At 38.2% G+C, this 14189-nt stretch overlaps 1 protein-coding gene across 14 annotated transcripts in view; it reads left to right on the forward strand.

Annotated features, from left to right (window-relative positions):
• Positions 1 to 14189, forward strand: part of RIMBP2 (RIMS binding protein 2) — a 113352-nt gene that overhangs the window by 84700 nt on the left and 14463 nt on the right. For 6 of the 14 annotated variants that reach the window (XM_069870764.1, XM_069870756.1, XM_069870754.1 and 3 more), the window contains 4 exons: positions 2573 to 2731; positions 5526 to 6254; positions 7954 to 8071; positions 11139 to 11291. In XM_069870764.1, coding sequence (XP_069726865.1) covers positions 2573 to 2731; positions 5526 to 6254; positions 7954 to 8071; positions 11139 to 11291 — 1159 coding nt within the window. The remainder of the gene's footprint in view (positions 1 to 2572; positions 2732 to 5525; positions 6255 to 7953; positions 8072 to 11138; positions 11292 to 14189) is intronic. The other 8 variants (XM_069870753.1, XM_069870759.1, XM_069870755.1 and 5 more) reach the window with 3 other exon arrangements.

Raw genomic sequence — 14189 nt, forward strand, 5'->3', positions numbered from 1 at the left:
TGCTCTGCTGGTGTCTTCGGAAGCACGTGCTATTCCGTAGGCTGACTCCCTACGAAAGGTCTTTGCCTTTGTATCAGCTGACTTGCCTGACTCCATAGATAAGAGTAAAAAACTTCAAGCAAATGGAATTAATATTGTTTTATCATCAAGCATTTTATTAGCATTAGATGTGGCCTCTAATGGAAATCCTTCATATCTGTCATATTGTATTTATAGGAAGACCATTGGCTTTAAGCTCTCTGGCTTAAAATGCTCCACAGGCAGGGATGGCAGAGATCTCAATTCTGAAGCACTGGTGCAATGTCAGCCCCTCACACAATTTCTTTGTGAACTTAGGCTTAAGAAGTTAGTGTTTCTTTCCCAGATCCACACAAGTATTTATGCATCTAGATATCTCAATACCTCTAAGGATCTGAGTCAGTGGGCCTGTCAACTAAGGCTAAAACAGGAATAATAATTCTTCCTTTTGTCACAAAAATGTTTGAAGTTTCTGTTTTTCTGCAAGCTGTTAATTTGCTCTGTAAATAGATAATAAGGACAAAGGAAGTAGGCGTCAGAGGTGGACTTGAAACTCAGACAACTTCGGACATTTGCAGGATAGGCAGTGCTGGAAAACAAAATAATAACCACAGGTGCATGGAATATGTGGCCACTGGAAGTTTGCATGTGTAAATGCACCCAGTTATTGAACATAGAGTACTCATGCCTTGTTTCACAAGAGTTAATTGATTACAAGCAGAATTGCATAATTATTGCTCATGTAATATCTCATTTATGCCTTAATTAATGCAGTGCTTGAATTAGAAGATTTATTTAAATAATTGAGTGACTCCTTAGCAAGGCAGTAATCGGAACTACAATGGATAAACCTTGGAGACAGTTTGATAGGTCTCCATAGTCTGATTGCCTAAGCAATCAGGACTTTATTCCAGCAATATTGGCCCTTGATAATCTTCAAGGCACCAGACAAGTTTTGTAGTTCTGTGCCAGTTCAATACAGCGAAGAACAGGAGTGCAGAAGTGAGTTTCTATGAATCCCAAGACCGAGATTCTGCTAGAATGGCTTTGATGAAATAATAAAATTTAGAGTCATAGAATCATAGAATCACTAGGTTGGAAAAGACACACCTGATCATAGAGTCCAACCATTCCCTTCAGTCACTAAACCATGCCCCTCAGCACCTCATCCACCCGTGCCTTAAACCCCTCCAGGGAAGGTGACTCAACCACCTCCCTGGGCAGCCTCTGCCAGTGCCCAATGACCCTTTCCATGAACATCTTTTTCCTAATGTTCAGCCTGAACCTCCCCTGGTGGAGCTTGAGGCCATTCCCTCTCGTCCTGTCCCCTGTCACCTGGGAGAAGAGCCCAGCTCCCTCCTCTCCACAACCTCCTTTCAGGTAGTTGTAGAGAGCAGTGAGGTCTCCCCTCAGCCTCCTCTTCTCCAGGCTAAACACCCCCAGCTCTCTCAGCCGTTCCTCATAAGGCCTGTTCTCCAGCCCCCTCACCAGCTTCATTGCTCTTCTCTGGACTCGCTCCAGAGCCTCAACATCCTTAGCACAAGAGCCACAAAGTTTATATGTGAAAATGAAGCATTAGGATATAGTCTCATCTTTTAACTTGAAAAAGAAATCAAAAACATTGTGAGACTGCAGTGGCTTTTCTTCTAAGATTATTTTAATGCAATGCATCTGAAGGATCTGAAAGCATTTATGGACTTGGCACGAAGAATAACTGCTGAAGGCTTCACCCTACAGTCTATCTAGATCCAAACCAAAGAATTATAAGAGGACAAATTGCCTATTTGGAGGGCAAATCCATCTTCACTTTGGAGAAACTGCTTATTGTAGATATTTTCTTCTCATTGCTGGGATTGATTGTTATCAGCATGTTGCATAGCTGTGGGAATTGTTCTGGCACCACAGAAATTATATCTTCATTAGTATTGCTGGTAGAAGGAATGCAGTAATTTCTAGCGTTCTAGTACTTCAAGTACTTCTACTGCAGTCTGACAGTCAGATGACTCCATTTGAAAATCTGTCCTTGTAAATAAAATGAGTTTGGTTTGTGATCTGATTTGTTAGATGTAATATTTAACAGAGGCCACTCCAATTTAATATTAGCAATTCAGTAGGACATAGTTCTTCCTCCTTAACTTACAACTAATAGGAAACTTATAGGAGCTTGAAATATTTGGACTAATTTTAAGACAGTTAAGATTTTAGCTAGTCTGTTCCTACAACATTTAATAGAGTGAGAGCTTCAAATTCTATTAGCTAGCTATATCATACAATGATGGTAACATCCCGCGAGAATTAAATCCTGATCACTTTTAAATTACAATATGATGTAACAAACAGCTGTGAAGAACAGATGAGATGTGAATTAACCTAGGGCTTTCACAATTTGGTCAGCAGGTCCATTGATGCTTGAAGGACCTCTTTATATCAAAGGAAATTAATCAAGACTAAAACTACATTTGGTGCTGTGAAAGCCCTAGTCCTCACTGTAGTTATGCAAGGATTTTCAACCTTACAGTCAGTGAAGTCTTTTCTCTGTCACCCTGTCAATTAGCCCCACTATTGCCATGGTGAAGATTACCACACAGAGAGCAGCAGAGGTTCTGACTTGTCTGATATTATGGAAGAAGACGAGGAAGAGCTGTATTCTGAAATGCAGCTGGAGGATGGAGGAAGGAGACGGGTCAGTGTGACTTCACACAACACACTTAAGGTAAGTGTGCCTTGCAGAGAAACTGTTCCGTCATATTTTGATACTTCCTTCAAAGGATTTCCTTTAGTCTAGTATGGATTTTGCAGACCATTAACACTTACATTGTTGTATAGACCTAGAACTTGGGTGAACGTTGTTTATAATGTCAAGCTCACTTTAATACATTTATTACTTTTTCCCTTGCATTATTTGATAGCTAATCTTTTAACTAGTTGACTATCTTCCTGTATGTAAATGTTGAAGTTGCGATTTCTCTTCTGGATCTTTCTCATGTCTGTATGACAATATTCTACATGTGCTACCAGACTATAATTTGTTTCTGAGCAAAGAGATTTATAAAAACATGCATACCGGTAGAAAAGAAAAAACAAACACAACAACTAATGTGTTTCATGTCTTCATACTTTGTCCCTGTTTCCAGCACTAGTCCCATCTCTTCTACAGGCTTTAAATCATGCTTGTAAGAAAGGAAGCTGCATTAGATTTATGTGAAAAATCAGAAATCTTTGTGCTCTGATTGTTAAAGGATCACCAGAGACAGTAGGAAATACCTATCAGAAATATTGCTTTAACACTACACTGGAATATTCATTATGAAAAACAAGTTTAGTTTAAAAATTAAAGTATGTGTAGAATATTAAACCTATGCAGTACAGAATTTATGCTTCCCATAGTATATTTGTACATGTAAATTGTATTTGCTTTTCATGTGTCTAGCCATTATAATAAATTGTGTTTTCTTAGAAAGTTGGATAACATAAACAATAAGGAAACCATAAGGTTGATTTTTCTTCTGATATGCTGTTATTTAACTACAAAATGATACTATTTTCTCATGTATACAAGAATTTTGACCATTCTTGTAACTGCTTTCATGTACTATAAATTCAGTCCTTATATTCTGATACTGTCTGGAGTGAGACAGGTACTTGTTCAAAAGAAAAAATAATCAATGTTTCTATTATTCTACTAACATCAATGTTGAAACTGAAATCCTTCTGCATGCTGCTTCTGCCCCTTTCCTCTGGGAAAAAATGAATTATCCCAAGACTGTTCTTGTTCTTTATGTATCAGAAAGCATATTTACTTCTTGTTTTTAAAAAAGTATTGCCAATGTTGATATTTAAACAGAAAGGTCCAGACCCTTCATAGGTGTAATAAATCATTTCAGACATCTTAAAGTCTGCAGGCATACTTCTCTTGAAGTAATAATGCGTGTGAAGAGTGCACATGGAATGGAAAACATTTCTGAAAAAACATACTGACTTTTCTGTAATGCAATCAGATTCCTGTTCCTCTTGCATCTAAACACATGCCAGCCGTGCCCGTGCAGCTGCAACTGTGTGTTCTCTCCTGAGTTAACAGATGCCCCCAAGTAACAAGAAAACATTTTGCATGTGGATATATATTTGCTTTATTGGGAGATTATTATTCCCTCCCACAGTTCCCTAAAATAAATGCTGACATGGGTCTTCAAGGGAAGATTCAACTCACTCACCTGATCTGAACATCCTAAATTGTGGGATATTTGAGCTCCAATCAAAACTATCCTTGTTCATATTTATTGACTTTTTTTCCACTTCTATGGCAGTTGTCTCAGAAGTGTCACAAGTGAGATACACATTTTAAATATGAGTGGAAATAGTTGAAACAAATGCAGTCTAGAAGTCACCTAGAGAGTTCCTAACGCCTGAGAGGGAAGACATCAAAAACCCAGTTAAGTTTAACATGCCCAGAGAGAGTGGTATTGCTGAAGTTTCCAAGATGATCCTGTCATCATTTATAGGTGTCATTGTGTCCAGAGACTTTCTTAATCTGGACATTGAGTAAAGCACAGGCGAGGTGATCTCCATGACGTAGAACCTAGGAACAGTGTCAATCAAAACCAACACCTCCTGGACCATTATTGTCTTGTATCTTCTCAGATTGCAACAAAGATACTACACAAGGGTTCTTGTGTTTTGTGTAAATGTAACAGAAAAATCACAAGATGTTCAGATTTTTTTATTTTATCCCAGCTGAGACATTTTTTGCCTCCTGGTGTAAACAGGGACTATTCTACTAGTAGGCTGATTTTCAAATGTTGGTTTTATCAAGCAGGTATAAGATTATGACGAGAGATTTGATGACAGCGCAGACCAAGGGACATCAGAGAGCAGCCTGCTTCTCAGGGTTCTTTCTGTGGAAGCCAAGCTTTAAAAATGATGCATTTTTTTTTACAGTTTCACAAAGGAAACTAGAACTCCTTTAATGATGTCTGCAGAACAGCTCACCTCTGGCAGGAGATTTAGGAGTACTTGCTGCTCATACAGGATATTTTGACAGATGCAAAGCAAGAAAGCTTGCTAGAATAGAATTCTTTTTCTCATATATGTGTTTTGGTTACAAAGAAAAATTAAGTAGAAGTTTGGCATGGGGCAAGGAACATACTAAGCATCAGTGCTGTGTTTTAATGCCATTCTCATTCACCATGCTGGAACCTGTATGCAGCTTGTATTGCTTTGTTTTAAATGCATGTGTTTATTCTTGTTAAGAGCATCACTTAGTTGTTTGTACTGACCTCTCACGAAGTATCTGGCATCCGGCAACTTCTTAATCATGTCTTTATTTTTTGCAGATTCTCATTCAAATCATGACATCCTTTTCACTAAATAAACTGCATGTCTTATGTTTGCCATTGCTCTAAAACTAATTCTGTCTTTATTTTTCTTTTCTTCTCCCTTTTCCCTCCCATTTTATTTTTGTCACATACTATTTGTTCCCTGTCTGGTTTTTAATATTGCATAATCTTAAGGAGTGCGATAAGAATAAGACCACTGAAGCCACTTTTTGGGAACAGCCTGACTTTTCACAGCAGATACATCACAGTAAAAAGCTTTTCAGTATTCCAGAAGTAGCTGAAGAAGATGGTGAATACTCTGAACTGCTGTACAAGCAGGGTTTAGGTATGCCCTATAAAAAGAATCCCACAATAGCTAAAGACTCTAGACCACCTAGGCCCTACAATCAAGACCAGCAGCACAACTTCTGGTACCCAGCCAAGCACAGAATTTCAGGCATGGAGGATTTTGCTGCAGACGACAAAGGATGTAAATATAGCCGGTCCTTATCGAGAAGCCCAGACAGTGGACTAGACTGTGGAAGTGAAGAAGAAGAATCTCGTTTTAATTTCAGATATACTTGCGATTCAGTTTCTGCCAACGTTGCATCTAGCTGTTGTGCAGAGACCACTAGCTGTCCCTGCAGGAGAAGCATGAGGCCATTGCTTGCTCGCAGGAAAACCTTAACCAGACAAACCAGCATCGAAGAAGATTTTGGTGACCTGGGTCCTTCCTTTGTGGAGCCCAGGAGTGAACAGGTCAAGTCCAGTTACGAGAAAAAGTATGAGACTCAGAAATGTAATAGAACAGATAATTTGTCTAATGAAGATGTTCAGGGAGGCTGGAAGACCGACTTAATGGCTGACTCTAGGGCAGCTGGTCTACTTGCAAAGCCATCCCACAGAGATGCAGAAGACTCTCTGGTGTGTGCAATAAATCTTCCTTCTAACATCTGCTTGCCAAATCAGTCTTGTTTTCTTTCTTTTGTACTTTTTTCCTTTTTCTTTTTTTTTTCTGAATTACTTTTCAGAGTCCATTCTTTGGACCTAGCTGCTACATTTTTCCCCTTTATTTTTTCTCCCCATTCGTTTTTATTTGTTATTCTGCATTTGCCTTTACAGTCTTCTTTTCTGTCATGCTGAAATCACTTTAATTTGCTTTATAATGATTTTCCCTCAGAACAAATTACAATAATGGCTGCTTTTATTAAAGGACAACTGAATCTAAATTTTAATTAAGGGTTAGCTGAACTATATTTTTTTCCAAAAGATTGTTTTTCTTTATTTTGCCCATCTAAATGTTGCTTTAAAAAAAAAAAAGCTGCATCTTAAATGGAAAAATATCTCATCAGTAATTTTTTTTTTTTTAATGTCAAGGAATTCATTTCATCACGTTGTTTCTATTCACCTCATTCCCAGAATTTTCAGGATATGCCCTTTATCATGGAACATCTCTGGACAAGAATCAAGACTCTCCCACAGCGTGACAGTGACCCAGATTTATGGAGTCACAGGTTCCATCATCTTTCCATTTTCTGCCTTATCTTTGCACAGTCACTACTCTGCCTTCCTTTTTAGACCATCTCTTCTTGCCTTTGAAGTTGCAGACTGCATCTCTGCACGAGAATGCAGGCAAACAGCTTCTTCCAAAGGGAGAGGCCAGGGCCATTCCATACTTTCAAGGATGCCTCTGCGCGATCTTGCCTGTTTGCATTTCTGTCCATTAATCTATAACAGAGCCTCCACACTTTGATAGACGCATCCGTAGGCTTTCCTGCTCCCTAAAGACCAAAGCAAGTTCTTTGCCCTCTCAGTCTGCAACAGTCCAGAGTGGAAACCTCAAATCTAATGTGTTTCATGTAACAGTAGAAATCAGCTGCCTGCTCTTCTAGCCTAGCTTTTCATGCTGAAATGATCCTTAAAATTTTCTCTCATTAAAATTGGTGCCCAAGCTGTATTAATCTCAATGACTTCACGATAAACTCTGGAGAGCATGAAAATAGCACCACTTAGTTATTAAAGTAGCAACATTTTCTGCAAGGGCAGTGAACAGACACAGCTGTGATGTGAGACGAAGTGTGTCTACATTCCCTTCAACATGTTTCAATGACCTTTAAAAGGCTTTAGCAATCGAAGGCCATTATAGAAACGCAGCGTGCTCAAAGACAGAAGGATGTATGCTTGTTCCCATGCTGCAAACCGGACAAAGCTGTAGAGCTGAATACAAAAACGGCTTACCAGTTCAGCACAGTCCAATCTCCACAGCTCCCATGGCTGGTTGTACTACTCTTCAGGAGATTATAACGTCATCTTAGCAGCAACAACAAAGGCAAAAGAATATTTCAAAAATTATTCTTTTCTTTTCTTTTTTTTTTTTTTGTTCTGATGTGTGACTGCTGGTTACAAAACTCTGCCATAAATCAGGGAACCATTTTTTTCTTTTGCAGGTTTGCCGGGCAACTGTATTTACTTTTCAGCTAACCTTTCAGTTAAAAACTAAGTTTAGTTGCCTTTAGAGCTTATGCTTCCAAATGTGATTGACCTGATTAATGTCCAACCATAGAACCATAATGTTACCATGCATGTAACTTACAAACCTGTTTTTTCTGTTGTTGTTTTTTAGCTTTTAGGTAATCCATCATCTGCAGGACGGCCTGAAAGGGTGGAGCATGCAGGGCGAAGGTCCTCTCATGGCAGTGCAGTGCCACAAAGGTCTCGACCAATGTTGGTCCCTTCCATTGGTTAGTTGGACAGATTGGTGCATTTCTGTTCTTTACAGCCTCAGAGTTGGGAAGGCAGTCCTTAAAAAAAGAAACAGCAGATGCTTGTCTTGAACCGTGGTTACTCATAGTTTAAATGGGGTGAAATGGAACTGGAAACATCTCCATCTAAATAGGAGTGTACTGGGATCTCCGCAGGGGCTGAATCAGAAGCCATTGACATCACTGGGAGTCTTTTCATTTAATTTAGTGGGTGTTGGAGCTTTTCTAAGCTTGGTTAAGCTGTCAGATCTTACCAAGAAGAAATTATAATGCAGGCAGGCTGCTATATGATCAGTAAAATAAATGTGCCCATTCAGCCATCCATTCAGCCATCCATCTTTCCATTCATCAACCACCATTTTGCATTCACTTTCCATTTTCTTGACTACTTTTTGGAATTTAGCAGGAAAAAATGGAAGCTGTTAAATGTAACAAGTTAGCAGAACTTGTATATACTTACCAGATTTGATGCTTCTTACAGAATCATCCCTATTCTGATTTACTTATGACTTAAAATATGTGCTGGTGGATACCAGAAAATCCAAAAAGTAGTGCAGAAAAGATAATGGAATCCAGACACTGTGGACAAATACGTATCTGTTAGAACTTGCACTCTGTACCAACAAATAAGAAACATTCACACTGAAATTCAGGAAACACATGCAAAACACAAGCAGAAAGTGTTCTGTGAGCTCTTAGCAGAACTTTACTCCATGAAGATGTAAAGTTGGTCCTGTTCCTGTCTCTAACCTGGACTTCAGTTTGTGGATACTGCAGGCATCATCAGTAGGAGAATGAAGCAGTGTCAGACAATTCTCACCTGACAGTTATGTGAACAAGAGATGTAACAAATGGAGATTATCAGAAGGAAAGAGACTAATTCTTAAGGAATGATTTTTTAAAAAAATATTAAATATTTTTCCCTTTTCATAGGCTCATACTAAAATGCCTGTACTGGAAATTAAAAGCAAAATCCCTCTAATGGGCACAATTATTTTGATATCTAGATATACACAGCTGTAATGCATGAAACTTTCTTAGTGTCTTCAACATATATTAGCGTGGCTCTTCAGAGACTGATGCGCATCCCGCATCCTAAAGTAAAAAAGGATAATCTTCACAGATGTCAATGGAATTACAGTGGTATGGAAATGATATGGGGGAGTATTAGCTGCAGGAAGGCTCTTGTACTTCTCTAGACAATTTCTTGTTACTTGAATCAAATAGCTTGTGGGTGATGGTGTGAAGACTGTTAGATTTTCATGTCATTTTCTCGTTTCCCTGAAAGCAGCCTTCTTTTCTTAGGAGTAAAGATTTCTCATTTATGCTTGGACTACTTGAAGCAAGTTTATATCAAAATTCTCTCTTTTATATTGTCTGCTAAAAGAATTTTTTCATAAATAGCAAGAGAGTAGAAAGGTTTGTTTGAATAAATCCTTTGGGTTTCCTTTTAGTTTTCATTTTAATTAAGAAATAAGGAAAGTGATTAAATTGATCAGAGCTCACGTTCTGTCAATAAAATTAAGGCGAGAAAAACAGAAAGTAATGACTTCACTTTAGTGGTTTAATAGCAAGAGCTTAGGAATCAGATGAAGAAATTAATGTCTGATAGTCCATCTGTGCTCAAAGAGATAATCAAACAGGAAATAAAATCTCACATGTTATTTCTTTCAGTGTAACTTAAAGAAAGAATTAGTGTATTTTGTATTATGTACAATTCACAAATGCTCTTTGGGAAAGTTCCATTAGGAATAAATGACAACATTGTCTAATGATGGTAACAAGCTGACTGCTGAGCATTTTGTACAGCATCTAACAAAAAATATTTGCTGTGAAGCTGATGAAAGGCCTTACGTGGCTTAGGGTGAGTTCAAGAGTTCTGATTTCTGACTAAAAACTAGGGATTAAAATTGCTGAAAGACACACATACATTATTCTTTGCTTTCAGCATCATGCCATGATAAATCACTTCAAGGATAAGTGAAGAAAATCTAAACACTTGATAAAATTCTACAAAAATCTTCTTCATGTAAGCCTGCTGGAAAAAAATCTAGATGATATGAAATGTATCAAGAGGTCAGATAAATAAAATGGCGTAAAAGTAGGGCATCTGAAAACATCCAGTAGAGCATTGAATAAACTTGATCCCACTGTTCAGAACTCCCACCAACAGAGAAGTTTCCCAGGAAAAGGGGCTGCAAGTAGGGGTTTTAAGAGGAAGGTGTTCTAGTTGTGTCATTATAATATGTAGTTCCACCAAGTTAAAAGGAGAGTAAAATAAAATTAAACAAAAAAAAGGAAGTAAGTGCAATTGAGCTAAAGTTTAAATGGTTTAAATACATGAAACTGTTGTTGGGCTCAGCATATAGCTCAAAACTGTGGATTCCAAATTTCTTAGCAGCAGCTTATCCTTTTACATGTATGCCTGGAGTTGTTACTGAGTTATTCAGCTAAAGGGTTACTTCAGAGATGGGAAGTTATTAATGTAGCCATGGAAAATTAAATTATTGGGAATGACCTTCAGAACTGTAATGTTCTTAGCATTCCAAAGATAAAACCTTTCTCCATAATGTTCCAGAATTTAAACTCTTTCCAGTATTTTCTCCGTGAATCTATAAATACTTTGGCTTAGTATCTTCTTGCAGGTAGGTTTTAAGTAAATTAATTAATTTTTGTTTTTAGGTGAAACACAGTTTACAGTGCTCTTGACCTTGCAGATCTGGCAGGTAGGATTGTTTAAAACTCATAATAAAAGCTGACTCCTATCCAAACATCTAACAAACAATATTTACACTGTATGAATTTTAAAAAGCACAAAATTCAGATGCTTTAAAAATAAAAAAAAAAAAAGGAGATACACATTTCTGTGATTCCCCCTGCTGAAGAAGGATTTCTAGATGCTGAAACATCTGGCAAAGTCTACGTGCTGTTTAGCCTTCCTACTCTATGAAGTCAGAAGCAAAGGTAGGCAGAGCCTGCCTGCAGGAGCCTCCGCAAAGGCAACTATACAATATGTTTTAATAGATCATTCCCTTTTTCTCCATAGAAATTACAATGGACAGTAACAGTGAAGGCGGTCGGTCTCGGTCAGGTAGTGAGGGAAATATTTCACCTGTAAAAGAAGAAGCTTATTATCGCAGCATTGGTGGACACAAGAAATGGCCTCAGCAGCGTACGATGGCCTCTGAATATAGACACGGTATGCCGAACATTATTCCTCCTTTGTGACAGACACATTTTAGAGCTGCGTGTTAACAAGTGCGGTTTCTGTATGACAACATTGCATGCAATGCAGAATGCAGGGGAGCTAGCTCGTGAGTCCTGTCTGCTCTCAGGTAAGTTTCTCCAGCTCAGCTGTGAGGGACAAGCAGCCCGTAGTCCTCTGTCCTCAAACTGCTGTGCGGCCACCTTTCCATACTCGAATGAGTCCGAGCACACTGCATTGCATGACCCTCTGTGAAGCTCTGCTGCTACTAACGCCAGTCAGTATTTACCGTACACACCTCAACAACCATTCATCCAAATGACCACGTTTCCACTCGATTCATACGAACTGGGCAGGGACAAACAGTAGCTGGTATATCACAACCCAACGTCCTGTAATAGGAAGCAGTTGCCAAACATTTTTCTGATTTATGTCTTGGGATAAACAAAGATTCGGGGGGGTTCAACATCCACACAGGACTTTGGCTGTGTCACTTGCTGAAGACAAAAATTATTCTTGATTTTAGGAATAATTGCATTGTAACAATGAACTGATATTACACAGATAAGGCAATTATACCCACTACTGATAGTATTTGTTTCTTCATCAACATAGAAATCATTACATGATCAACAACTCAGTTTTCATAGTTCATAACACAGTGAATTGAAGTGTCTAACACAAACCATAAAAGCAGCTTAGAGAGCTAAGCAACACATTAGGGTTTTGTTGATAACTGAAATGGAGAAAAGAAAAAAAAAAAAGAAAAAGAGGAGCCCTAGAAGTTTAGGTAAATCATAATTTAATGTTGGGTTTCAAAGTGAACATCTCTGACTGACTTACAACTGGCTCATCAGCTTGTGTATTTTGGTGTGTAGCTCATGATCCAGTGCAGCTGTGGTTGCAACTGTGCATCTGCTGGCACTTCAGCTGGCTGCATCCATATGATACACACATAGACCTCCTGAAAGAATAAAATAAGTGGGTAATGAGATAATCAAGAGATTTCTGGTTCACTGAAGCAAATATGGCTATTCTGAGTTAGGTAGTTACAGGCCAGTGCTTTTAACAGAGGTGTATTTGGCCATAATTCATGTTTGCATTTAACCCCCATTAACTGCAATTGGAGTTGGATGCAAAAATCGATCCATTTGAATTTAAAAACCAAAAGAAAATGCCCCTTAACCTACCTATTTTAGATTGCCTGGTGGGCCTGAGTATGCACTACAGAATGACTGCAACCTGACTGTGGGAGGAAAAGAGAACAGAGGATAATCTCATCCTTTGTGTCCCATTGCTTCCTGTCCCACACCTGCCATTCTCCCACACTTCCTTTCTGTGCTTTGTGCCTGCCTAAAGCTTCTTGGCTGGAATTTTTCCCTGCCCTTTTGCTGTTCTGCATTTTTCCCTATTCACATTCTCTCTTGCACTCTGGACCCAAGAGTTAGTAGCTGTTCCCTTAAAGCTGTGATCCTCTGAAAAAAAATTACTGGTAGTTTAAACATATCAAATGTTGAATAAAATGCAACTGATGGTAAGAAGAGGAATTTTATCTAAAATGTTCCATATTGAATGTTCAAACTATTACCAAAAAAAATAAGTTTCTTTAATTCGTAAGAATTACAGTAAAAACTGTATTAATGTGAAAAGCATTTGGAAAATTTTTTATGCAGTTGAACTTCATTTTCATTACAATTCATAACATCACTCTCTCAGTTTATTCATTGCAAAGGATCTTGTAAACTGGATAAGTATAGATTGAGCAAAGAACAAAAATACATGACTCTCACTGAAGTTAGTGGGACTTACACAAGAAGCCAAGTTTTTTGGAAGTGGCTTGTGATTTTGAGGGCTTTATTTTTGGAGATATCAACTTCATATGTCTTGAAAGAGTGTGTTTTTGGGGAGAGCGCTGCCACACGCTCTTTCAAAATAAAATTAAAAGTCATTGAATCCCACCAATCAAATCACCTATTGTAAACGATTTTGGCCTAATTTTCTACTTCAGTTCTGCTGAAGTCCATCCTGAAGTATGTTGTTGAATCATGGACATTCTCCAGGTCATTTGAAAAGTCTGAAAGATGTATGAGATAAAACATCAGTTCTTATTTATCATGTCCTAGTTGATTTGGTACCCTGCAGTAGACAGAGTTCAGTGCAGTGCCAAGTCTTGTGATATTCATGGATGATCTTGCCTAATGAGCTTATGATTAAATGCAGGTAACCATTCCTCCTGGATTTTGGCACATCTAGTTAGAGTTCAGCTTGGTTTGGGGCACTGCTGCCTTTGTTAACTATTAACTGTGTTTAAACAAAATTATAGTCAGTGTGATTCCAACCCTGGCAGAACTAACACTACCGAGATATATTTCTTATTGTCTGTCTGAAGAGAAGAGATTAAAACCATGTTTTAAACCTGGTACCTAAAACACAGTATGTCCACACAGCTTTCTTGTGTCCATGAAGAGCAGAAGCAGCTGTGCTAGAAAACAGGTGGACCCAAAGCATGGTTCCTTTTGCAGTAATGATAAAGCCTATCAGACTCATCATTATGTCATTCTTAACATGCTTCATTAGTTCATGGCAATCTCGAGTAAGCCTAACAAAAATGTCTCTCTTACCTGAGCTGTGTTCTCATGTGTAAAGGACAGCGTGGTGTAGATCAACACCGTGTTCAGTGCATGCGGATTGCAAATGCATTTTTTTAAAAAAAATAACAACTTGCTAATTAAAAAAATAACCCCGAAACAGCAAGCTTAATAGGACATGCCTTAAGTTATTGCAATATTTTCCCCAAAAAATGCCAAACATTTTTCAAGTCTTAACTGGAATAGCTGAAAGACGAGGCCAACTTGTATTACTGAACTCTTGTTTTCTGAATTTACTTTCATA

Source organism: Phaenicophaeus curvirostris, chromosome 17 (genome assembly GCF_032191515.1).
Source record: "Phaenicophaeus curvirostris isolate KB17595 chromosome 17, BPBGC_Pcur_1.0, whole genome shotgun sequence".
NCBI lineage: Eukaryota > Metazoa > Chordata > Aves > Cuculiformes > Cuculidae > Phaenicophaeus > Phaenicophaeus curvirostris.